This window comes from Lethenteron reissneri, chromosome 21 (assembly GCF_015708825.2).
Source record: "Lethenteron reissneri isolate LAM-NWPU_2019-01 chromosome 21, ASM1570882v1, whole genome shotgun sequence".
NCBI classification, from domain to species: domain Eukaryota; kingdom Metazoa; phylum Chordata; class Hyperoartia; order Petromyzontiformes; family Petromyzontidae; genus Lethenteron; species Lethenteron reissneri.
This window is the reverse complement of record NC_083799.1, coordinates 5,128,438-5,155,892: the sequence shown is the minus strand read 5'-3', so window position 1 is coordinate 5,155,892 and position 27,455 is coordinate 5,128,438. Positions and strand designations below refer to the sequence as shown.

The 27,455-nt window shown below is 43.1% G+C and overlaps 1 protein-coding gene across 1 annotated transcript in view; it reads left to right on the top strand.

Annotated features, from left to right (window-relative positions):
* Positions 1 to 2,806: 2,806 nt before the first annotated feature.
* Positions 2,807 to 27,455, top strand: part of LOC133345098 (neurabin-1-like) — a 34,616-nt gene continuing 9,967 nt past the window's right edge. The window contains 14 exon segments of the mRNA XM_061555575.1: positions 2,807 to 3,379; positions 4,175 to 6,040; positions 13,861 to 13,932; positions 13,934 to 13,994; positions 15,524 to 15,644; positions 15,965 to 16,069; positions 16,782 to 16,932; positions 18,166 to 18,315; positions 19,315 to 19,368; positions 19,992 to 20,221; positions 20,654 to 20,750; positions 20,847 to 21,081; positions 25,317 to 25,385; positions 26,814 to 26,971. Coding sequence (XP_061411559.1) covers positions 4,382 to 6,040; positions 13,861 to 13,932; positions 13,934 to 13,994; positions 15,524 to 15,644; positions 15,965 to 16,069; positions 16,782 to 16,932; positions 18,166 to 18,315; positions 19,315 to 19,368; positions 19,992 to 20,221; positions 20,654 to 20,750; positions 20,847 to 21,081; positions 25,317 to 25,385; positions 26,814 to 26,971 — 3,162 coding nt within the window. The 5' untranslated portion in view covers positions 2,807 to 3,379; positions 4,175 to 4,381.

Here is a 27,455-nt window from a genome sequence, read left to right as displayed (position 1 = left end):
ATAAATTGATTTGCATTTTAATGAGGGAAATAAGTATTTGACCCCCTCTCAATCAGAAAGATTTCTGGCTCCCAGGTGTCTTTATACAGGTAACGAGCTGAGATTAGGAGCACACTCTTAAAGGGGGAGTGTATAAAAGACACCTGTTCACAGAAACAATCAATCAATCAGATTCCAAACTCTCCACCATGGCCAAGACCAAAGAGCTCTCCAAGGATGTCAGGGACACCATTGTAGACCTACACAAGGCTCGAATGGGCTACAAGACCATCGCCAAGCAACTTGGTGAGAAGGTGACAACAGTTGGTGCGATTATTCACAAATGGAAGAAACACAAAAGAACTGTCAATCTCCCTCGGCCTGGGGCTCCATGCAAGATCTCACCTCGTGGAGTTGCAACAATCATGAGAACGGTGAGGAATCAGCCCAGAACTACACGGGATGATCTTGTCAATGATCTCAAGGCAGCTGGGACCATAGTCACCAAGAAAACAGTTGGTAACACACTACGCCATGAAGGACTGAAATCCTGCAGCGCCCGCAAGGTCCCCCTGCTCAAGAAAGCACATATACAGTATACTGTACACCTGCACATCAAAAGCCAATTTATAGAGTCAACACGATACGAAATTCGTACCCGTAAACGTTAATTGTGCGAATTAACACCAGGATAAATGTGCATCAGTTTTGGCAAAAAACCCCATCTTGTTATTGCATAATCTGTGTATTGGAAATCACAGGTATCTTCGTTCAAAAACTAAATTACTATAGGGTTCAGGGTCAACGCACAAAATCAGTTTGCAAATATTGCACACTATTTACACACACACACACACCTGTAATGTGTGGCACGCCTCAAGTGGGTGAACTTTAAACTTAAGGCAGTGATGTGTTGCTATTGTTTCACCCTGAATTGATTAACCACATGAGCTAATTATTCTGAACAATAAACCCTGCTTGTCTTTTGAATTGCACCTGCAACAAAGTGAAGACGGAACTCAAAGAAGCCGTGTGGTCATTAATGCGGGACACGGGGTATATTCACGTGGCCACCTCGTTTTCACGGAATATGAGCTTACTACGGGTAAGTAACTTAAACTGCTATGTATAAGGCAGGTAGGTTTAAGTATGACAGTAGTCCCAACATTTTCAGGAATTATGTACAGCACGCGGTGGTGCAATGCATTATTTCCATGGGCATCATTGCACAGAAAGTAACCTTTGGTCGCCTCCACAACCGTTGTACAGTTGCAGTGTGCAATGCTGGCACGAGAGTTCCACTTGACCTCACACGCTCTCTCAAGGTGTCACCGTTCCCTGCACCCTTCACCAAAAGCATCTCTCTCGGCAGTCCTCATCTCAATGGGGAGGGGGAGGTCCACCCGGAGAAAAAAAAGAAAGCAAGTTTAACCACGATTTAAAGTCTGTTTTGTGTGTGCGTGTGTCTCCAGCAAGACCGAGAGAAACTGCAATATAATTATTTCACGTGGAAAAACAAAGGAACGTTCAATAGGAATTAAGTGTTATCGATCACAGCCCACTTATGTGACCTTTTCGGGTTTCTCACGATCAGGATGTTTTGCATATTGCCTGAGGCATACACATAAACACGGGCACACGTAAGCAACATACAACAGAACACGGAATACATGCGGATAAAAAAAACACAAATGCGCAAATGTACACTGCAATGGGCATGAGTGCAATTATTGAATAATTTGTGTTCTCGGTTAACGAAGCGGAGACTCCCTCCCCTGTCAGTAACAGCGAGTGTGAGACCCGGGACCAAAACAACAAAGACCCGTGCAGCTTGCGAGGCCAAGACGACGACAGACGGGCATGGGCCCCTCCAGGGACACACTTGCCCTCCTCAATGGCCACCCTCCACCCCCCACACATCAATAGTGCCCTTCAGAATCACCTATATACTGGATTACAATGCCCTCCAGCGTAATTACATATGCAAAATGACTTCCACCACCACTATCCATTACACGCACAATGCTCCCTACACCACTGCATATTATATCTCCACTATCATTACATCGTGCAGGCTAATAGCCTCCATCGACACACTTTGCTTTCTCATTCCCCTTTACAATCATTGCATTCGCAATACTCCTAATATACTGTACGTTGTTAAATTAGCAACACCTTCTGCCATCATTACGTGAATTGCCTTTGTCCTCCACCAGATCTACATATTCTATTAAGAATTCCTTTCATCACGAAATATTGCGTGAACAATTTACCCCATCGTTACAAATTCCCAATGCCCTCTATCACTGCACATTGCGTGAGGGTGGCATTTTGTGTGAACAATGCCGTGCCTATACCATTAAAAAAACATTCACATCTCCACTTCGCGTGATGTTAGGGTATTATGAATACCCTCCTCCAACGTGACACATTCACAATGCCCCTATTTAATTCACATCTGATGCAGAATTCTCTCCACTGTGACGTTCCCAAAAGCTTCCATCACAACTACACATTGCACGAGTGCCCGCCGTGACATTTTGTGTGAACAACGCCGTGTATTTCTCATCCTAAATCGCACTCCGCATGGCTTTATGAATGCCATCCCGAATGCCATCCCGAATGCCCTCCATCACGACCACAGCGTGGACAATGCCACCCCCCCCGCCCCCGCCCCCCGCCCCCACGAGCCCTCCACCGACACACCACGCAGCTGGAGGCCCCCTCATTCATTCCCTTCGCAAGGCTCTCATTGGCCTGACAGCTCCAGCAAGGGCCCAGGGCGGGGAGGGAGGAGAGAGCAGCAGCAGCAGCAGGAGGAGGAGGAGGAAGGAGAGGGGGAACAACAGCAACAACAACGAAGAGGAGGAGACCACCACCACCCCCCTAACCACACGGAGCCGCTGCTACCCCAGCAATGCGGGTCGCCATGGAGCCGGCGACACCTTCATCGTAACACGAAAAACACCACCGCCGCTATGTAGCACTTTACTCTTTTTATTTTTACAAAATTACAGTCGCAATCGTTACCCCGAACGGTAATCGCTGGGGCAGGACGAGACGACGGAGAGAGAGAGAGAGGAGAGGGACGGGGGGAGGAGGAGGAGGTGGTGCCATGGACGTGGTGCTGAGCGCGGCGTCTTCGGCGACGGGAGGCGTCTCCTGACGGCGGCTCGGGCTTCGGTGTCGTCGTCGTCGTCCTCCTCCTGTCGCTACCTGCCGGGTGTCCGTCCTCGTCTTGTCTATCAGTCTAGGCTCGGTGTCGTCCTCCTCCTCCTCCTCCTCCGCCTGTCGCTACCTGCCGGGTGTCCGTCCTCGTCTGGTCGGCATCGCCGTGGTGTCTGTGCTGGAGCGGCGTCCCGTCGTCTATCAGGCGGTCACGAACGATAAGGAGACACGGGTTAGTGGCGTTCACGTGGACGACGATAAGCGCCCTTCGTTCGTGATGGTAGCTCTGTGTCTCTGTCTGTCTGTCTCTCTGCTGGGTGGAGTGACCGCAATGATCGACACGGGACAGCTGAGCCGTGGGGGGCGGGGGGGGGTCCCTGTGTCTTCAACGCTCGAATTACCCATCGCTAGCCACTTGATTCGCTACAGTATTGTTGTTGCTACTACTACTGTCTAGTGCGATTGTTATACGTAGTGTTGTTAGTAACAAAAATGACTCTGCGGCTGAGATGATTGTCCAAGACGCACGCGCGACGTTGACCCGAATGTTAATTGAGTTGAGTCGGCGTATTTACTGCCCCGCGATGATGAATGTGATGATTGACAGCTCGTGTAGAGAGGAGGGCTTGGTGAATAACGCTGTGTGGTTTGTATATAATAACGTGTGCCACGACTGGGAGAGCGCTTTGTCTAGGCTGGTAAGACACGGATATATCAGCTCGGTCAGACACTATTAAACGTGTTAGTGGGACAATTGCTGAACGAGACCTGTAAGAGTCTTCACAGAGTAGACCCGGCGTGAAGGAGTCACGCTCTGGTTGTATTGTCATTCACAGTGAGCGATTCCTCCACGTTCACTCATAATTCACCGGTTCATTAGTCCCATTGGCCCCTTCATTAATTCATTCTATTGTCAAATCATGAGCCTTTCAATTAATTGTTTGCTTAACGGATCTAGGCATTGATTATAATTCCTTGTTTCACCCATTTATTGAATTGATCGTTCATTATTTTAATTATGTTTTAGATTTCTTCGTGGGACACATCGCAGCGACACGCCAAGCCTGCTGCACCCATCAGTTTTTCTGGGTTGCTTATTCGACCTGGATTAATCAAGTGGTACAAATCCTATGCAAAACAGCGGTGCGTCCTGCACAAATCCAATCCGGGTTCCCTGCCGATAACCGTTGTTGTGGAACACAGTGGACGCTCACGTACGCTGCGAACAGTGACCATGATGAAGGCAGACGCTGCAGCGAGCGATGTAATGAAGGTGCAGCAGGTGACGCAGCAGGTGCAGGTGGCACCACAGCTACGCAGCGCATCTCCGCACCGGATCGCCTACCGAGCCGAGTTCCAGGCACTCAAGCGGACCTTCAACCACACCGAGATGGGCAGCCGCACCCCAGCAGGTAGCAGGGTTAATCCCTTGGTGACAGTCGGATCTGACCGAGCCGGCAATGAGCGGGGTCTCTCGGCCTCATCCTTGGCCACCGGACGACGAGACCGCAAGTACGGCACCAACGTGAGCCGCATTAAGACCATGCTGCTGCAAGGCAGCCAACAGGGCAACGAGGATGGTGCAGAGCAGCAGCAGGGATCCTCCAAGAGGAGCCAGCAGCAGCCCGTGTCTGTGAAACAGAAGGCGCGCCAGTTCACGGCGCCCCCACCATCCCCGACGCGAGGTGGAGGAGGCTCCCCGGGCTGGCGAGAGGGACGGCTGCGGGAGAAGGTCGTACGCACGGCCCCCGAGGGACAGCAGACGGAGCACGACGGTGCGGCCAGCCTGTCGGGCCGCATCACCGAGGTGCGCAAAATCTTCGAGCGAAGTCTTCCGCGGCAGGGCAGCGACGACACGGGCCGGCCGTCCCCCCCGACGTCTTTCTTCTCCGCCTCGTCGTCCCTGCCCCGCAAAGAGCACAAGGGCTCTAGGGACAGCGTCCTGTCAGTGGGCAGCTGCAAGGGCAGCACAGAGTCTCTCGACAGCGTTCTCACCTGCAGTCCCTGCACGGAGTCTGCGGTGTCCCCCACTGTGAGCCAATTGGCTGCCGTCTTTGAGCCGGGCAACAGCAGCTCAGTACGTGCTGTGGAGGCCTTGGTTAATACGATTCCGAGACGAGATGAAGGCCATTCGGTGGACAGTGACAGACCTGACGTATTTGATAAAGCCGGGGAATTGTCTCATCTTTCACGGAACAGCCTAGACGAGGTCCACAGTGGCATGGATTCTTCTGATAATCCCTGTCAGAATCACATCTCTGTGCAGATCTCAGACAGGCTGGTGTTTCTTCCTGGAGTAGACCAGAATGAAGTGGAGTCACAGCAGTTTGTCCCTTCCAAAGGCCATGCCAATAGCATACTTCAGGTTATAAAACTGGAGAACGCAATACAAAAGAGCCCTCAGCAAGTTTCCCGGAATATTGAAGTTAACTGTGCACCATCATTGAATATAAATGTGGAATCTCATGACCAGAATATTGCAGTTATTCCAGAAGGAGATGTCTTTAAAGCAGCATTGGTCAAGTTACAAGGTGATGTACCAGCAATTGAACATGACAGTTTGACGAGCACTGCACAACATTCTGGAAATGAGAAAGTCTTATTAGCTCCGCAAAATGTAACCAAAGTGTTTTATAGTCAAGTGGAGAATGAAAAATTGGCGAATGATGATATCAGCCTGAACGTCAATGACAATGAGACATCATTGGATCACGCGAGAGGAATAAAAGTTGCTTTTGAAGATGAAGCTGTCATCACTCCTATTGGAGATGTCAGCTGTGAGGGAATGTGTGCAGATTACACAGAAGCTGGAAATTACAGGGAAATGCAGGGGCTGTCTGATGAAGAGACCCAACCTAATCGCAAGATCCGTTTCAGCACTGCACCAATTCAGGTAGATATTATACACAACACGCATTTTAAATGCATCAACTATCATCACACATCTGCACCTATTTCCTTTCATTACACTAAGTAATAATTACTATTGGTGTCATGGTATCTGATTATAATGTGTTTTAATTGCAATGTTATTTTCAGTAAATCACTTTCAGGTCAATCCGATAAATCGGTGGTTGTGCCCGCCCTTGGGTCTCATGAAACAAAGGGACAAGTTGTGTTTTTTCTCCGCTCTCGTAGATTTACAAAAGGCGCTTCATTGAAAGTAATGGCACTGGTAATTGTACACAAATATTTTAATAAGTTAGATATTTATTTAGAATGTTTTAGTCATCACGATGTCTTGGAATCCCCTTTTAAATTGCATCCATTGGATAGGCTTGCAGTGCAGTGCCTGGATATCGTCGAAGGCCTCCATGTAACGATGGCTATTCTTGTTGTGCCTAGAATGTCTGACAAATCATCATTGAAACATGCAGGTCAAAAACACAGGACCGTAATTAAATTTTTATGAGTGTAGTTAATTAATCAATGTGCACAGTGTGAATACTTCGAGTATTTGCATGCGCATGTTTATTTAAAATATATATTGGTTCACATAGCAAGATCTGTTCGGGTTTTAAACAGTCTGTGTAAAACCATAGTGACTGTACAATAAGGCATGCTCTTTTTACTACCGTATATATTTGCATTGGGAAATGTGCAGTTAAATGACCTTGAGAGCAGTGTTAAACAAAACCCACATTGTAATTCAAAATCTTCCGACGTTTTGTATTGATGTGACATATTTATGCTCTTTGCCCCATTATAGCCAACTTGCCCAACATTAACATGCCCTGGGCACACATCAACTCGCTAGGCTGCAGTTGCCAAGGCTTAAGACGTGTGTCAGCTTAGCCAGAGTGCGTGATTTTTTTTTTCAAGACGTCACATTAAAAATATCCAAGTGTTTCTTTGCTTTGGAACTAGCATCTCAACATTTTACCTTTTCACCTATAATCTATTGACATACCAGCTGCATTGTAAAATTAGGTATTATTATGAAACAGTACTGTACATGGGTAGTTAGTACTTGCATTGGCATTCAGTACTCCAATAGGTCTTCCATAGGTATCCTGAAACCATGTGTTAGGCAATACACATTGGTAACCGAGCTAGTTTGTCACAGAAGCCATCAAATTGTGCTTCGTTATTACACACTCACTAACTTTGTTGCTTCATTTAGCTGGAATCTCAGATCTTCAAGTGACTGCAGACAGCTTTATTACATAAGCAAGCACTTATTGATGCGTCATTGTAAACTCCAGGAAGAGAAGATGGAACTCGCAATGACATTGTGCACACCAAACTTCACAATGGATGTTAATGATTAAATCCCAGTTTGACATGCACTTTGACACCTTTCTGCCAAAAAACCTTGAATAAAATATATTCAGTGTACAGTATTACAAAGAAGCCCTGTAAAGACCATGAATACAACAAGAGGCAGCTTAATAGCCAGAGCGATGGGCTCTCATCCCAGTTACTTGGGTTCTATTCCAACTTCTACCCGTTAAGGGCCTCCCCAAGGTCATCCCAGAGTTAACGTGCATAGTAACCACTTTCATACATGAGCTTTCATTAATCAGAACATTGAATAACACCACTTATACGTGCATCTGTTGTGTGCACTCAAAATACAAATAAGATGCCATATGTTTTGTAGCCGTGTGATTCTAGCTGTTCTCGGTGTGTTTCTAAGGGCAGGTGAATGCTAGGCTTGACTTCAACAGTTACATTTCCTATGAGAGTTTTGTAATGATTAATGAGGGTTTGGCTGAATGGACCCGCTTTCTCGTGGAACTGCCTGCATGTCTGGTGTGATCAAAAGTAGCAGGGAGGGCTGCTGCCAACATGCATTAAACCTACTCTTTTGTGATAATGGATGATGGAATGACTGTGGGAAGAGTTTGGGGCATCTCTCCGGCAACCCCTCAGCATGAACCTCAGCTCTTGTTTCCCAGGCCTTTCTGCATTTCCCTGTTTGGGCCATATTCTCCAGAATTTGTGCTGGACTCCCCGTGGTTTCCTTTAATCTGGGCTGAGAGATCGTAGCATTTAAAATAGTTATTCTGAGTTGCATGGAAAAAATAAATGAACATATATATATATTTTTTACCATAATAGCATTGACAACCCTTTGGTAAATGATTGTCACGTACGTTTGTCCTGCAATTAATATAAATGCTTCATCTGCATGTGTCGGCTTGTCCTGTTATATAACAAGTGATGTTAATGTCCACAGCAGTAGTTTATGTAGGTCACATTGGCGCTTCAATGAGACGTAAACATTTTTGGAGGTGCATCAGCAATAACAGAAGAGACACATTTGCATAATGAGATCAGTATATTAATACCGCTAGTATATGCTGTACTGTATGCATTTTACCCACTTTAACCTCAGTTGGATTCTTCCAACATGTTTTAAGAATCTAACTGAGGACTCCTAAATAAAAAAAACATAGCTTGGTATTTTCATCACGATGTTAGCTATACTACAAAGCCATTGCATAAATAAATATACGCGAGAGGCGTATGTGCCTGCATGACGAAAGCAGAGCCAGCCAGAGCTTGTGGCTCACAGTAAACAAGCTGTGGAGATCGGTGAAAGCGTCCAGCTCCATTTCCCAGCCACTGGCCATCAGAGTTGACACAGCCACACTTTGTTTTTTCTGGCTCTGCCCCATTTAAGAGCCCGTGGTTCAGGGGACCGAGAGACTGAGAAAGACAAATGCGTTTCCCCTGACCGTGAAATAAAATGTGTTTTTGTTGCGTATATGCCTCATTGCTGCGAAAGGACCCTTTAAATAGAGTCACTGTTGACTGCCAGCCTGCCTCAATCTGACTCCCACTCTGTCATGCATGTGACATTGCATACAATGTCGGAAAACAACGATATTTTTTGCACGCTGATTGTGTAGGATTATAAAAAAAATTAGGCACTGTACTCATTATGTTAATGCATAGGCACCGTGCACATTATTGGATACATTCTTTGTCATAGTGGGTTATGCTCCAGCGCGTTGCATTTAAATAATTTACCACATCAGCAAAGAGGAGACCTCGTGCAGCGGCGCTCATGCAGATCTCGCAGCCCATGAGTGCCCTTTAGCCCGCGTCGAGCCAAACCTGCCAAGCTCCTAGCATTACTCTGCACGTCGAGGAACAGCAGGCGGCAGGCGGAGATGAGTTTGTCCTCTGGAGAACGTTGACACGTCCCAGTGACGTCCTCAGGGAAAGCACACAAACGACCTTCTGCCGATGGCTAATTAGAATCGTGTGAATGCACACCCTCTTTGTGGCTTGATTAACTGTTGAACACAAACACAGTGGATGAATTGTCAATACACGTGTTATTTTCCCTGGGTATCTTGCTGGGTGGGACATGTCAGCAGGATGGAGGAGGGCCAATTGTTGAGACGGGCATTGGAGTGGCCTCCACGAGTCTGGTGACCAAGTGTAAGACCTAAGAAAAGATGGTGGGGTACTGTGTAGAAAGATCTTGGGAGGTCGCTTGTTTGCTCTTCAGCAACTGCAGGAATGGACAGAGGGTAAAACGTGTTGGTGAGGTGTGATGGCTTTGGTCATGGTCACATCTTGATCTTGTCTCACAAGGCATGGTGAGTTAGTTCTTGCAAACTATCTGGGAAAAACCTTGGTCAATGTTACAGACACTTTTTGTTGTTACGGTTTTGTCATCAGTTGATCTGAGATGGTTCATAGTTTCTCCATTTATATTCATGCATTTGTATCTAAGTTTTGGAAAAATGATCATGTTATTGTGAATATCTTTGGCGAAAGTATCCCCTTGTTTTTATACTCTAAAAATCTATAGAAATAAAGGACAGAATATTATCAAAGAACTTAATATTAAAAAACATCGGAAATTTTGGACTCAAGATTAATGAGAAAAACGCAAAACATGCACACGTTTCTAAAACAAGTAAATATATCTATTTGGAGGGATACAACTGGATAACACATCAGGGTATGTACAGTATACCTAGAGCAGTTATTTAAGGTGGACCAGAATAAAAACAATGAAATCAAGAGAGCAGGTTGGATATATTTTGGAATTATGAATGTAATCATGAACGCGACATATCAACATGCTTATTACAATGACAAAACAATTTAACAAAATCTGAAAAGTGAGCAAAGGTATATGTAAAAGTATATACAGTACTGAAAGAGGAACATGTATCACAGAGCATATACGCGAGTTATAGATGTTATATCAGTGAAAAAAGCAAGTGGGCTTGGGTATGACAGGTCGGTAGAAGGGGTGAATGGTTTGTGGTCGAGACATATAATGCGCATTTACTCATGAAATCCTCACGGAGTCTCATGGCTCTTTTCCAAGAGGGTTCTGCTAGGTTTTCGTAGTAGGGGGCGATAATTGTTATCTATACCCCAATTGAGTAATTTGACAGTAATCTTTCAAATTTAACAAATGTGGACCATGACACCGACGCATAATGGCCTACTCTTGCGAATTACTTTGCAGGATCGTATAGTCCACTGCGAAGCAGACTAAGATTATTTTTTATGCTTAAGAAACCTGCAGTATTAACCAGGGTGGCCACTGGGTTTGAAACTTGAATCCTCGACAATGGCAGCCAAAGGAATGAACATGCCAAAGAGATATGGAGCATTGAAATCAGCCCGTGTTCTGAATCTAGATGGATTATTGCATTGTGAGGTGGCCATGTCTGATGGTGATGGCTTGGAGAGGCCTTCCTGCAACAGTGAATAGGTCTTAGCTGCTGATGTTAATTATTTAACAAATCCATATTTGATGACCATGATTACATTTAGTTCATGGGCATATGTGGTAAGTACTCTGAACACTAATACATGGTGTCCTTAGTTCTATCCGTGTTGTTTATGTGAGCTGCTAAAGTTTAAATTGAGGCGTTGTAAAGGCACAGAAACAAAGCCGGGATTGTATTTTATTTGATTTGTTTGGAAGCAGGGCTCCTCTGATTGAAACGAGCAATGGGCGTGTGTGCTGATGGCTTTGTCCAATGACAGATTGCCACTTGCCAAACAATGGAAAGCTACTTCCTTCGGGAATACAGTCATGCACAGTACTTGTGAAATATTGTCCAATGAAAGCAAGTTTCTGTATATAAATTGACATGAACAATACCACCATTTGGTGAATAATTCCCCAAACTGATAATTATTCTAGAAACTATTATCTGACTCTGTATTGATGAGCTGTATAGTAAATATAAGTAAACATTTTTTTTAAAGCTCTGAATTTATTTTTGCAATAAAAAACTATGGGTCCCAATTAATGCAGTTTTTTGTGTCGACTGTAGCTGTCTTATATATCGTGTAATGAGATCACTTGTGCTCCTTCTCATAAACATTGTAAACGTTTATATATATATTTAGCTGAATAAATGCATTTATAATGGTAGCACATTCGTATTTTTAAAAGTTAGGACTCATGTTCACATTAGAATTTTACCTACTTACCCAGGAAAACCACATTGAGTCAATATACTTTTCCAGGAGGATTATGCATTGAGATGTTTGGCCAACGTCAACTACATTTTTATGTTTTTACCATTGGGAGGAAACTTTAAATGCGTACAAAACAGGGGGAGAACCTGCAAACTCCACACAGAAATGTGCCCGGGTCAGGAATGAAACCAGGCATTTCCAGCATGTGATGCACAAGTATTACTGCTGTTCCACTCTGCTGCCCCATATTACAACTCAAAGTTACAAGTGCTGGTTCTTGACTCATAAAGCTAAATATTATCACTCTACAGCTCGCATAAAGTCTTATGAAATGCTTATACTACTGTATACAGTGCTGTGTTTGAGAATAGCGGGTAGTACAATGGAATATAAAGTTGCTGAGGTGGGGCCGTTTTTGAGCTCGTGAGAACCTTCCATCCTTTGTGTTAAAAGTAGAGAAAACATGTTATTCTCCCAAAGATTTTATAGTTAATGCTTTGCGGACCCACACCTCCTGTACGAATGCCAAGAGCTGAGATAATGTTAGTAGTGCGTCTATTGAACTCGATCAGGTAGCGATAGTGGAGGGACGGAACAAAGCTACAGTAAGGCATATGACCAGCATTCCCTGCTACTCAGACAAACCACACGGACGTATCAGTTTCCAAGCTAAAGGGTACGGTTAATGTTGGTTTAATTAAGGGCCGGCTTATGCTCCTTTCAAATGGGGGGGGGGGGAGGGGGGGGCACCATAACAGTGATTCGCACTTCTCAAGAGAGTGAACTTGGCTGGGCCAAAGGGACATTATTTTGGGGGTGTAGAGCCCAAGCCGGCCTGCACTCATCTAGCCTCGGCCATGCTATAGCTTAGTCTTTTTCCAGCCACCTGTTGGCTCTTCGACTTAATTCTTCTTCCATTATGGTTGCTACAGAATGGTATGTCTACGGTGCTTTGATTAGTTATTGTATGTCGAATCTGTCATTCGTATATGACTATAATTATGTTTGTATGCATTCTTAAGTGCAGGATTTTGCACATGCATCTGTCTTTTTCGCCATGTTTATTCCAAACGTGCTCTTGGCATCATTTGAAGTAGGACAAGCTTGTATGGTAGAGAATGGCCTATTAAAGGAGGTGTCATACTTTTCGAACAGGGCACAGCAATGTATAAAAAGCACGTGGCCTTTGTGCATATGCCAACAATAATCAGCATTTCCTGAAGAGGTACAGTGTGATCCCCTTGTCTTAAATCACCATCAGAATAAAGTTGAGCGATGGGACCAACTAACAGCTGCAGTGATGCAGTGATAGACAACTGTGGACCGGTTTCATCATAATTATGGCTCAAGCATAGTCACTAATGCTCACTTCTCCAATGTCTGCATCTGTAGTAGTGAGCATTGGTTACTAAACTGATGGTGATCTAAGATGAGGACCACAATTAATGTACTCTGGAAGTTATGGTGGTGTTTTGCCTATGCACAATGGACGTGCGCTTTTTACACATGTTTGTGTCATGTTTTAAACTCATGGTTTAGAATGCACCATTATTCTGTTGTGTTTTTTTTGTAATTTAAGATTTGATGGAAGGGGATATCAAAGCTAATCCCCAGATCTCCTGATGTCTCTTTTTTATTCACATTAGAGGATGCGCTTTCTAATACACCCTGAATATTTTTGCATGGCGGTAAAATTATTATGTTTCTAATTGTTAGAGGTCAGAGCTGGACCTTAGCTAAATGATGTGAACAACTAAAAGTCACGTGATGTGTTTTGTTTGCAGTAATTGTGACTAGATCGAGCCATAAAACTGTGACACTTGAGAACCATGTTTAACCACAGGTGGCCATACCTGTCAAATCCTTATAAGTGCCTGCCTTATTACAGATCAATTCAGACCTTATTCGTCACCCCGTACCCTTATAAATCTCAAAGTTCATCCTACAAAGTCCCATCACAAGGGAGAAACAAAAACAAATGGACACATTTTTTTGCCCGTATTGAAACGGCTGTACGCCGTATGGACCTGAAAACTCAATTTTTCTGTGCAATAATTTTGGGTAAACCGTATGGGTTGACAGGTATGGGTGACTGTAAGCTGGATTTGAACTCGGGATCACGCAAATGCTGGTTTTGTGCTGTGACTCCTTAGCAACAAGGCCACCTCATGTACACTCGTTCATATACGTGGAGTGTTTGATGTTAATGCGTGAACACGGTACAAAAGTATGTGCGCTGCATTGCTCTAATAACGAGAGAGCACCTCAAGTACGATCCTGTTTGTTTCCTACATTCGCCAGGTGTTCAGCACCTTCTCGAATGAGGAGTATGACCGCCGCAACGAGGATGTGGACCCAGTGGCGGCATCGGCCTGAGTACGAGCTGGAGAAGCGTGTGGAGCGTATGGAGCTGCTGGATGTGGAAATGGAGAAAGGTGCGCACGAGGGCCCGGCCGGAAGGATTAACCCTCTAGAAATCTACACACTGTGCTCAAGTGATCTCCTGCTGCTCAAATGAGCATTGAGATGGTGCTCGTCTCCCGTTTACAGCCCTGAGCCAGTTGTGGGAATTACATATTCTTATGGTGGGAGTGAGTCTATCCGTAGAACGTCGACTGTTGACTTTCCCACAAAGTGGTACTGATTTTATCGACCCAGTAGGGAAGATCGGGTGAATCAACACCCTAATCAAGATTGGAACTTGCAATTTTATGATTGCGAGCCCCTCACTCAACCACTGAGCCTAATAGTCTGTGCCAAACTGCATATACTGGGTTTTATAGTGACCTAAAGTGCAAGTGTCTATTTAAAAAAAACACTATTAATATTATTAGCCTGAACAAGAGGTGATTAGTTGTATGTTCAGGCACATAGCGTATCTGAATTGTTTGTCCAGTGCAGGTTGGCGTTAAAAGTGCCATGTGACCGTGTATGTGCAGAACCCCCAGGGTTGGGCAGCATCACGCCGTGCATGCGCATGCAGACAGCAGCCATCACACTGTCTGGGCTACTGCACCACAATAGCCGGGACTCACTTTAACAACCGTTTGTTCGATCACAGTGAACTTAACATTAGCCACTGCTGCTTTTCTGCAGTGCTTTGCTCCAGGTGAATATATTGCACGTAATACAGTCTTGGCAAGAGTTTCATAAAAGAACTGTGTCGTTATTAATGACATACCACGAAGAACATGCATGTGATAACAAGCCATGCAATTCATGGTATGACATTTCTAAAAAGTAACTCATTTAAAAATCAATGGTGCTAATACCATATATTATGGGAAGTAATTTTTAGTTTTGTGTCCTCACCTGTTACATTAATAACTAAACTAAACGTTAGGTGCAGGTCTCAGCTGAAAACAGGATTCAAGTTAAGCTGTGATGGAGATCTGCCATGAAGAAAATGATTATATTCCATTCACACACTTAGAAAAGAATGTGATTTAAAAACATTGCGTTTGCATTTTTTTTAACCAAGTGATTACAGTACATGTATTCGGAATAAAAATACTTTTTTTCTTATAAAAGGCATTCACGATGTTTTCCTGAGGTTTTTAGGACATCAGGAAGACATGCTGCCATAGTATAATGGTTAGCTCACTGGACTTCTTTTTTTACCAGAGGTCAATGGTACTATCTCCCTAGTGTGGCAGTTGAAACAATGGAATGTTTCTAAAATACCCCTCTCCTCTGTCCAGTCATCTACACAAACGAGTACACCACAGTTAGTTGATCAGCAGGTTACGTGCTGGGAGTTAAAGTGTCGTAAAGTACTCCCACCTCTTCCAAGATGTCTAACCAGCTTGGAAGAGTAGGCCAGATACCTTTTAAAGGGGTTTTCTAGATGTCCCTCTAGTGGAAGCCCTTCCACCAGCAGCGTCAGGAGTAATAATTGTAAAGCTGCCCATTTACCTTCAAAGTAATGGTGCCACTTGCTGTGTGTTCCTGCTGCTGCTGCTAGGTGACGAGGGGCTGGGGCTGAGCATCATCGGCATGGGCGTGGGGGCCGATGCGGGCCTCGAAAAGCTGGGCATATTCATCAAGACCATCACCGAGGGTGGAGCTGCACACAGGGATGGCAGGTGCGGCCCCGTCACACTGTTTGCTTTCCTGTGCCATTGTCTTTGGCGTTTTCTTAAGTTTGGTCTGACTCCTAAAATACAATATATGAGTTATGTTTCAAATAAAAAAATATTAATGAAGGTATTGTTTTCGTTTATGTAACTTAATACATGAAGTCAGCTTTTGGTGTGCTATATTTATATTCCGTAAGAATTGGGAGTGGGAAGTGAATGCTTGTGTAAATGAAACGTTTCTTGAAAAGGGTCAATGTTATTTTTTTACAAACAATTGTGCGCTGGGTTACTATGCTGCAATTCTTCCAATGTGGTCCATTGAGCAGGATTCAGGTGAACGACCAGATCGTGGAGGTGGATGGGATCAGCTTGGTCGGTGTTACCCAAACGTTTGCTGCCACTGTGCTCAAAAACACGCAAGGCGTTGTGAGGTGGGTGGCTACGAGCTGTAATCCCGCTCCTTCACCCCGTGAAACAAGGCTAACGGTTTAATCACCTTTCAAAGGATGTTGGCAGGCATTGCACGTTATTGCTTATGCGCAGTGGGGTTTATACGTGTATTTGTGTCTCAATAAAAAAAACACTATTCTTTTTGTTGTACAAAATAGTAAAAAAAATTACTTTCAATTCTCAAACAAGTTGAAATGACTTTTATTTAGCAAGAGCAAGCCTGTTGTATACTTGTCAATCAATTAAAACGCACCTCATCCATATCAAAAACGTCAGCACTATCCTATGGAATGTTTCAGACTTGCAGGATTTGTAAGACTTAGTAAAAAAAAGCATGCTATTTAAAAAACCAGATGAGTCACAGGATTGAAACATGTCAGAAAAGGTAGCATATAAAGTGCAACTTTATACACGGGAGTTGTTCTAAGCAAGGGATACAGTAGATATTTATACACAAATAATGATGTATTGTTGGAAACCAACATGATTGAAGCTGATATTACAATGTATTGATACATATTTTAATGGACTGGTTATCTGTAAGGTACTGTGTGCGTATCTTACACTAACGACAACGATGATCAGAGCCCCAACCACTGCTTATAGCTTATTTCACTGCCGAACAAAACAGCGGGCTCACCGGAGGCGATGGCCCCGTGCGTGGACAACACTGCACCCCGCGGGATCGCGCAGGTTCCGAATTGGGCGTGAGCGGCCGGGCCAAGAGAGCGAGGTGGCGCGGCTCATCAGCCAGACGCTGGAGCAGGAGCGGCGGCAGAGGGAGCTCTTGGAGCAGCAGTACGCCCGCTACCACGATGACGATGATGACGACGATGATGATGAGGTAACGGCACATCAGCCTATTTTGGCATGCGAGCGAATTTGTTTTCGTTCCTATGTTTAATAAACAAGCGATTCATGCCAATGCTTTTGTTTTCAGAATGAGATTTTCCACGCTTATTTAATTATTTGTTTGACAGTGATGTTATCGCTAAATTAAATGGCTATGCAATTTGCAAGGTGTCTTGGAGATAATTCATGTTTGCCATAACAAATTCCAGCAACATTTGGCTTAATAACGCACAATTTATCGCCATTTCCTGCCAATTCAGTCTTTTTGTTCAGATAAAAATGTACGACTTTCTTTTTTCCCCAACACATGAATCAGGCCCTGTTTATATCACTGCACATGAAATGATACCTATGTACGTGCATGTTTTGTCACAGTCAAAGTATTACACGTGTTTTGCTGTGGTTTTACATTTCAACGTGTTTTGTAATGTTTCCCTTGGTGCAGCTTGTCAGTGGTCACCCCTGCATGCCAGACTTATTCCTTCACCCCAAAATCCCCAGCCATTGTTTTTTCCAGTGCATAGACTGACATGTGGCTCAACCGCCTCTTACCCAATTGCCCGTAGAGAAAGACATTAGACGATGGCTCACCTGATGCCAAGCGTGATGGCAGATAGACTAACGGCGAAGCCAGCACGCAGGTTTGTGTGATGCAAGCTGAGTGTTGTAGATACAACATACCATACATCATAGGTATGGTCGATTTCTAAAATAACGCCTTGAAATGTTTAAAATTATTATCAGATTAATTTAACTCTTCATTGTGAGCTTTAAGCCTGGTGCATACTGCACGTATGGGCTCAATGCACAGTAATAAATGTAAGAAGCATTTGAGTCATTGCTAGAATGATAATCCTGTTTGTGGTGTCGGTGTGAATTGGTACCACTGTCATGCACCTTTCAGGTATTTGCTTGGGAATGTATTTTAACTGTGCCCTGCGCCTTTTCCTCCTCAGTAAGTCGTTTTCACTCTGCATGCTTTATTTTTCTTTGTGCACATTGAAACAGCTTTCCTTTCCCATTAACCCCTGTGTGTTCTCGGCCTATTTTGCAACACAATGGCACAATCACCTTTTAACGACGCAAAACTCGCATGTTATGATACGGCATCGTTATGAGCGCTGCGTGTCTGCTGTGAGAGAGGAGCCGCGTTGGAAGGTGGCCACCAGGTGAGAAGGGACTGTGGCACCCACAGCCCCATGGAATGAACGGTGTGTGGGTGCAGACGGGCGAGTATGCAACGGACGAGGAAGACGACGGGTCGCACTTGGGACGGCTGCCCATGGAGGTATTCGAGCTAGCCGAGGGAGAGGACGGGGACATGTTCTCCACCACGAACACGGAGGACAGACAGCTTGCACATAGATTCCAGGAGGTGAGTGCCAATGTCAGATAACCCCGCGGTCCCAGTTGTCCTTACAGGCACCTCGCTCTTCCTAGTGCCAAGTGAGTGCATTCGGCATGCAATAATGTTTACAGGCAAACGACGCATTGGAACTACGGTGCTGCTGACATTTTACAATCTCTTAAATAATTTCACGTACATTTTTCCAACCGTGTAATATTAATTTCGCATATGTTTGGTTTGAATAAAACATGTCTAAAGATTGGAGAGTATATATATATAATGTTGATGGAAGCTGCTTATAAAGCATAATGCAGTGTACATTTTTAAAGTATGACAATGAGATTCTGAGTAGAGCAGTGTTCACGGGTGTGCAGGAGCAAAACTTATTAAAGTGTGCGAGAGATAGGGGCTCAGGAAGAGATCTTAGAGTGATAAAATAATTTAAATTCATGTTTGCAAGGTACTTGTCTGCAGATATCATGTTCAGCTTGTAGACTGATATCTGCAAGTCACACAGTCATGAATTATTCAAATACGCCAGCTGCCTGAAACCTGAACTGATTTTCACCCACTGGCAGTATTGTGCTGTTGTGTCACTGTAAAGTAATGCACTAATAATGAACCCTCAGGGCACTCTGCATTGCATTTTACTTTAACTGCTATTGTACACTGTGATGCTAATTTTAAAGATATACTGTGATTCCTTTGACAACTGCTCCGAGGTTTAAAGAGAGACTGCAGCTGAAAAACGATGCTGATTTGTATTTGGTTTGCTATCGCGTGGCGCCGAAATTGATGAGCATCGTCTGTAAAGCTACAGATTACTGCTTTACACACGCCGAGTGAATGGAGACCCGGTGAGAGGTTGTGTTCTCAGCAGTTAATATTGCGCTGCATAAATCGTTTGATTAACACAAAAAAAGACAACCTTTTAAAATCCAGTTCACATTTCTACTTATTTTTGGATTTACATTATTGTGCGCTCATGGTGCTTTTTTATTTAATTTCTGTTTTCTTCTCTCTCAGCTGAGAATAAAGCATGCTGTGACTGAGGCCGAGATCTTAAAATTGAAGAAGGAGGTGGGTGATCTTCTTTAAATTGCATGAGAATTGGTCAATCGTTGAGGATAAGTGTTGATTTCTGCTTTTATTGCTTGTTTTGTTTGTACATTACAATGGTCTATTGTATTTTTTGTGGTTTGTAGAACATGTTAACATTTATTATTGCAATTGATCCAAAAGCGATATAAAATACCATGCTAGTTTTATGCTATTGCGTCATGTTTTACTATAAGCTGTGTGTGAGTGGAATATACTGCACGTGATTTACTTGTGTATGCAGATCTAGAATTATAATTTGATTACTGTTGGTCACTCTTGAAAATGAGACTCATCATGGCCTGTTGAGTTCTTACCTGCTTAAATCATATAAAATAAACATGAACTTGAAAGGTGGCCCCAGAATATGACTCCACAGAATACATTCTGAGGTCACATAAACAAGACTTAGTATTTCAATGATGCTAAAGTTAACGCAGAGTCTGATTTTGCCAACTGAATATGTTGGCAGGCCCGCATCCTTAAGACAGCCTCTGCGTTCGTACCCGAGCGTTTTCTGCAGCTTGACCAGTGGGACAGGGTTGCCGGTTGATCAGAGTAGGCCCACGCATCTCGCCACAAAACGCTCATACCTCCCGTGCCAGTTGGTCTTCAGTGAGCAGGAGAGGCAGCGCTGGGGGCTGGAACGGCTCCAGCTGCAGCAGAGCATGGAGGAGAATGCTGAGCGCATGAGCAAGCTGGAGGGATACTGGCTGGAGGCGCAGACGCTGTGTCAGAGTGTCAACGAGCACCTCAAAGAGAGCCAAGCCCAACACCAGGCCCTGGAGAAGAAATATAACAAAGCCAAGAAGTTGATAAAGGATTATCAGCAAAAGTGAGTTTACTCGAGTCAAGCTGTTTTTGGAATCTTATTTATGGAAAATATGGTTACATTCTTATTCACTTATTCTTTTTTACGTACTTTATTTTCATTTTTATTATTTTATTGTATTTTTTTCTATCTACGTGACTTTACCGAAATAACCATATAATTTCATACTGTAGTTGTAATAATAATACTCCCATTTATTTATGGAAATCCTCACTGAGTTTCAAGACTCTTTTTTTAGGATAGTCCTGGATTGTGATGTTTGGTCAATTGCATTATGGAGTGTTTTGCACGTGTTAGAAACCCCACATATACCAGTGGATAATATTCAAATATCAGCGCACATTCACTTCATTGCTATACTGCCATCTCCTGGTCAGCTCGTGCATGTCATTGTCTGCAGTGCAATCTGAAGCATGTTTGTGGTGTCCATCCTAGAGAGTCGGACCTGCTCAAGCGTGAAGAGGCTCAGGCGAAAAAGCTCACTGAGGTGGAACAAGGCTACGTGAAGAAAGTGGAGACACTTCAGAACAGAGTAGGCACTTTAACTTCTCCCCCAATCACAGTTAAAAACAAAGGCACAACTCGCGGCTTGACTGCTGACTGGGACATGTTTGACAACTGACCGCAGATACTAGAGCTGGAGCGGGAGCTGATGAGGCGCGGCTCCAGCGACTCCGGGCTGTTGCTGCTGGGGCTCGACGGGTCATCAGGGAGCACGGAGGCCATGGAGCTGTGTCGTGAGCATTCCGTGGCAGCGTGGTCCGGGCCCTCCTCCGGAGAAAGCTCAGCAGCAGGACCTGGGGTTGCCGCACCCTTGACAGCACAAGGGGGCATCACGGCCAGTGGTGATGATGCCTCTGAAGGTAGGCAAGCGTCTTAGATTCAGACAGTCCCAAGTACAGTAACGTTCTGAGGAGTAACAGTTACAGACGTTCTGTAGGAAGCACTAGCATCTGACCACCACAGCACAAAGCAAGCAGCTCCTAATACTCACAACAGAACTGAAGCGCTTGCATTCTGTTTTAACTTTGAATGAACAAGTAAACATAGTCTATTTTGACAGATGTCGTTTTTTAGATCATATCTTTTCCGTCCTGCTGGAACTATCACAAGGTGAGCATTACGCCTATTGCTGTCAGTCTCCTGTCACAGGTAGAGCATCTGTCTCAAAGCTTCACAAACATTGTAACTTGTGAGAGAGATTAATGTGCCTGCTGAACAAAGTGAACTTCTCAAACAAAGCGGATTTTGTTAATGAACATTCCGTTTTTAGTTGTATCCTAGCTTCTAAATGATCTCAAATATTTGTAGAAAACCCCTCCCATGAGTTACCACACAGGAGGCTATAAGATTGATGGGAGATTTTTCATGTTTTGTAGATAACAGTGGCCCTAGTTGGATGCTTATAGTGTAGACGTAATTTAATGGTAAGCATTTCGGTTTTACATTTTACTTGTGCCAGAATCATGGCACAAGCCTGCACTTCTTAGGAACTCGCTAACATTCCTACCTTATGCAGCAGCCCCAATTGTCTGGCATTTTCAGTGTTATGATGTTATTTACTTGAGTGTTACATTGGCATGCGAACACTGTGCAGTCACTATACTACATTTGTTCGCACATTGCAAGGTTGTTTAAAAAAGAGTAATTCTGTATCGTTTAGACAATGCTGTATATTGATGAAGAAAACATACGTTCAGTATTTAAATATATTTTCGTGTAAATTTACATTATGTGGTGATTATTTGTGATATGCACAGTTTTAATTGCTGCAGCTGAAAGAAGCTATTTCAGTGTTGATGTCATTTGATAGCCTCAGATGTAGCTCCTCCTGTGGTTTCCATAAAAGTGGGTCTGTATGAATGAAGAAATGACAATAAAAGTGGTATTTTTACTGTGGGTCATTTTGGTAGCTTACTTTCCCTTCTACACCACGTAAATTGTGTACATGCGCCCCACATGTAAAAAAATACATTAATATTTTGGTCATAATATCAAAGTACATAATTTTTTTGGAAATAACATATTAAGAAAATATGTTTTTTATAAAAGCCAATGTAATAAAAGTAATAATACTATTTGGGAACATGCATGTTCTGAAAAAGGATGATCACTTTACAATTATTATCTGTTTCCAGTCATGTGCCAACAACACATGTTACTCAGCAGATTGCCTCGTGCGCAAATGCTGAATTTCAGTGAGCGTGAAATTGTAAGCATTTAACTATTTCACAAAATTGTCAACTACAAGTTGTCGGAGAAACTTTCAGTTCAGAAACTTTCAGGGCAAGCACAAATGTTGCACTAACTACTAATATACAGACTCATCATTTTGTTTCACCTTACAATGACTTTTGGATGAGAAAAGTTGTCCAAAATGTTTTCCTTCATTCTCTCTGAATGGGTTTTCCCCAATAGGATTATTCTCATTCCATAAATTTTTACACGGAAACAAGCATTGCTGAAAGTAAATTATACATTCAATATAAATAATTATCCTTGCCTGTAGGCTTCATTCAAATGCAGATGCATTAAATGTGTTCCCCTAAATTAAAGGGGCATGCAAATTTATATTAATTAGATTTATATAGCCTGGAAATCATTGCTGTTCATAACTGTATGGAAAGATTCTTTTTTTAAACATAACCTTTTAATCTCAATTTAGTACGATGAGGTGTCATTCAATTGATCATATTTTACAACATTGCGTGTAATCTGTTTATTGTTTTAAAAAAATGGCTAAAGAAAGACTGACAAGCTTTAGACTAACATCAATGTGTGGTGGAACAGACAGTGACTAAATGCATCAATTTTCATAGTGTCCATTTTACATGGAACATGTAGTGTGCTGGTTATCACTGCTCACTCGTGTTTAAATAATTTGAGAGCACTACGGTGACCTTTACATAAATGTGTTACGTTACAGTAAAACGTTGGTAAATAGTTAATTTGCTCAACATCCCCAGTATGTGACTACAAACATTTGGGGCCCATTCGTTGCCTAAATGGCTCCCACCCTGTGCTGGATTTCACATATGAAAAGTAATTAATGTTACAAAAGGTTTGGTTGCAGATCAACCTAATTACTATTTAAATTGCATGGTTTAAAAAAAATAACGGATGATTTTAGGTATGGGGGCCTCGGTTTTAAGAAAGGCACATTTGAAGAAATAAAATCTGATTCATTGATTTATACCAAGAGATTGACAGTGTTGCTGGGTTTGTTAATGTAAGCCGTAAAGCCATCGGACAGAAGGTCACACAGAGTGATGTAGTGTGTTGTTTGTGAAGGGGCTGACATTTGCACTGCACAAGTGAATTACCATACGCTAATGCAATGTTATATTTATTGTAATGATCTTTTCTCCAAAGCATACAATTACACCATAAGATTAAATGACACATTCAACTATCCTTTGAACTTCATTCAACACATGGAGTTTCAGTGTGTGTATTTTCCTGAATTTACGAATTAACTATTAACAACGCTTTGAAAGTTAATATTTAAAACAACTTATGGACTTAACATCCAGTGAAATCGGTGCAGTAAACCTTAAAAAAATCATTCGTTTGTCACGTAGTGTGCCTTTTATGGTCAAATAATTTCAGTAGAAACAAATTAACTCTACCTATAGATGTAGAAAGTCATTGTGAGGGCTTAATGTATATAATCCCATTGTCAGGGGCTATTGCTACACTCTCATTGTGAGGGCCTAATGCTACACTCACGTGCACGACCAGGGAGGCAACGCCCTTGTCCTGGTCCTGGCGGAGGCTGCTTCAATGCCGGCCGTGGGAAGCAATAAATCCACAGCCTCTCCTCTTGCATCTTATCATGCTCCAGCTTCATGGAGATTAACCTATTCCAATGTCTAAATTATTGTCATATGAAGGCATTACCCGATATATTTTTTATTTATGAAATGTAGCGGTTTTTTTTTTACAAAGTAAAAAATTATACTCAATTTCCTTTCCCTGCAATGAAAATATATAGATTGAAAATGTGTGACATCTTGTAATATGGCTGTTACACTACATTTGACTGCTATGTGCATTAAGGATACTAAGTTAAAAACCCGATACCAACACAGATATCTAAATAAACAATTGCATGAAAAAAACCCCGTAATTAACCCTACAATCATTCTATATTCCCGAGTGCCTTGCATTTAATGCCAGCATGGTTAGGCTGTAGCGCTGAGCACTGCTTCTGACTTGCAAGGGGTTAAGGCCCCGTGATGAAGGAAACCAATCGTGAGGCAGAGCCATTGTGGCCGGACAGTGGGCCGGCTGTCCGTGGCTGCCACTCGTCGGCACACACGCTGCCAGGTGCTCTCGGCATGGCGATGTTGTCGTTCTTCCGCTCGAAAGTGCGTGGCAAGAGGGCCTCCACTGCTAAGCCGAAGTCCACGAACCCTTGTTCGAAAGAGAAGGCTGTTAGCGGTAAGGTTGGTGAGCATGCTGTGGCCACGCGGTCCTGTGGGGAGAGCTAGTGAGGGGTCCCCGTGGCTCTCATCGCACATCCTGTTCGCTCGTTTTGAGGCTCTCGGTGTTGTCCTCCACGTCTTGTCATCGCCATGTCGCTTGTGGCATCTGGGTGTTTTGTTTCGGTGTAACTGTGAGGCTTGTGCTTTGAGCATTTCAGTTTCAGGCAGGGCTCTGTCATAATGGGGACTCTGCCCAAAGAACGGTTACTTTGGATCAGAGATCAGTCCGGAAGGGAAGTAATCAATCCTGTGCTCCCAAGAGGAAAGCTAATGGTTTTTCTTTCCATCTTTGATGAATTAAAAGGCACTTAGCTCCAAAAATGACTAAGAGCCATGTACCTCATGAAAGATATACTGCATGTTGTTGTCATTGCTACTGTGCTGAGCATTAGGTGGTTTAATTGAATCCAGCTTCTATGCATTGGAATATTATTTGCTTTTCATAACTGTGTGCTTTTGTTGTTTGTTACCATTTATATTCATATAATTTACAGAGTAATACTATTGCATATTGGTAATGGGATTTCATTCTGTGGCATTAAGCAGTAACTTATTCTCCAACAGCTGTGTATAAATAGGTTGAAAACTGACGTTCCTATTCTTTTTTACAGGCACTCCTGCGGAGAGCTCCTTGGAGGACAAGCGCAAAAGTGTGAGCGATGATCTGGAAGATGTGTTTGGTAAGCGGAGCTTTTCTGATTCATTTATGATTAAATTACATTAAACAATGATCGTTTTGTCATCGGAATATCTCAATAATTTCCCGATTGTCAAAGCAATTTGGAGTATAAAGCATTACATTATAGCTGCTTATTAGTATTCCTGCTGGTTGTATCGTGAAAATAATTGAAATGATATACAGTGACTGATTTTGTGCTTTGTTATGATGCATCATTCAAGCTGAGCATCTCATTGAAGTAAATAAATAACCCTTGCTGGCAGGCCACACACTTGTAGACAGCTTTATGGCTGCATGAATATTTAGCATCACAAACTGCTTCCTAGCTTAAAAGCTCTTGCCTGCACAAGTAAGCTATGAGCCAGGTTATTGCACGCACTTGTGTTAGGTTTTAAGTGATTGCAAATAGACGATCTAATCAGTTTTTGCGAGTATTTGGATTTGAAACTATTTCAATTTAAACTTCCTTCCACGGTGATGCAGTATTAAAATTTAATTTTAAAAAGTACAGCTAAATTGTGCTCTTTGAGTGAAACATTATACTCTTAGAGTGCTAATCGCAAGATAGATGACAGTACTCAGCTCATTTAGTCAGCTCTTGTCATTTATACATGGGTAAAAGCGCATTAAGAAGACACGCTTTCAAGGGAGAAGAATACAATTTTAGTTTACAAACTTAGTGCATAAGAAAACAGTGTAAAATAATATGAGGGTGTATAAATATTTCAAACGAGGTGCTGTGCAGAGCATTTCAAAAATTTCAAAAGTAAAACAATGTGAAATGGACTAATATAAAAGCAACCTCTGTTTATCGTAATAACAGCCACAATTTGTCAACATTAAATGTAAATAAACGATCCTGCTACAGTTTCCTGCATTGTATGGGAGATAAAGTTAGGGGAGGGTCCTTATTTGACAGCGAGACTGACGGCTCTAGTGCTTCTCTGCACCGCGGCAAAATCCGTCCCCCAAGGGAACTGGCGTTTTATTGAGAAGACTCTGGAGGGCACAAGACCGATGATAATTATAAAATATACATTCATGATTGCCAGTTCCCGATTCACTGGGCGAACACAAACTTAGGTGAATTTCGATAAATGACAATGCTTTATGATTGCAATTCTACTCTCATTAATGAATCATACTCAGGTGGCATTTTACAAGGCAATAATTAGGAAATTAACAGAATACAAATGATAAGGGGAATTAATTATTTAATTCACTAAGAGATTAGAAACATAACATTTTGTATTTGTGCTGGTATTTAAAAAAATGCCATCATCACTGAAGTACAGTGCTGGCCGGAATGACTGTGTGGTCATCATTACACCGAAGAATTCCACTTGTGCGAGTGTAGGGAGTGATAGAGAGATATTGTGCACCAGTGCTGGAGGAGACTGACATGTCCGTGTGGCTGCTCTACCCACAGATTTCTCAGAAGTGATTCCTGAAACAGAGCGCCTGGACTCGAGCGCGCAGAAGGCGCGCGCACAGCTGGGTGGCTGTGCACGTCGCCAGCGCCCATCCTGGTCCCACATCCGCGATAGCCTGGGCTCTACTGACGGGGAGGACACCTTCGAGTCCACCGTGAGCCCTGCCCCTTTTGCAAGAGCAGGCCAGAGCAAGCTTAATACAAACAAGACACGTTTAAAGGATGACGGCGGTAAAGCCAAAGTATTGCCCGCTCAAGTGAGCACTGGCCACTGCTAGTTTCTTCTGGTGGCCTTAAGTCAGCAGTGTAAATTCTACATTCCTATAGGGTACCCATCAACAAATAATTACAAGTGTGGAATTCCCAAAAAGTCGTGTTTGTTTTATCGACTGTGAAACTATGGTGGGCCAAGTTGACTACCAACCGGAGTTTGAACTCACATCCCTCTGAATATGAATTGAGCATTCTGCCACAGAGCCACTTGGGCAGATATCTGTTGCTGTCATCCAATGATGAGGTAAAATATGACTGTTATTGTCTTGTGAGTATTTTTTATATTGCTTGTATCTGAGACACCGTGGCATATTGCGTGTTGAATATGTACATAAAAAAATATCATTAATATCATTACCATTGAAG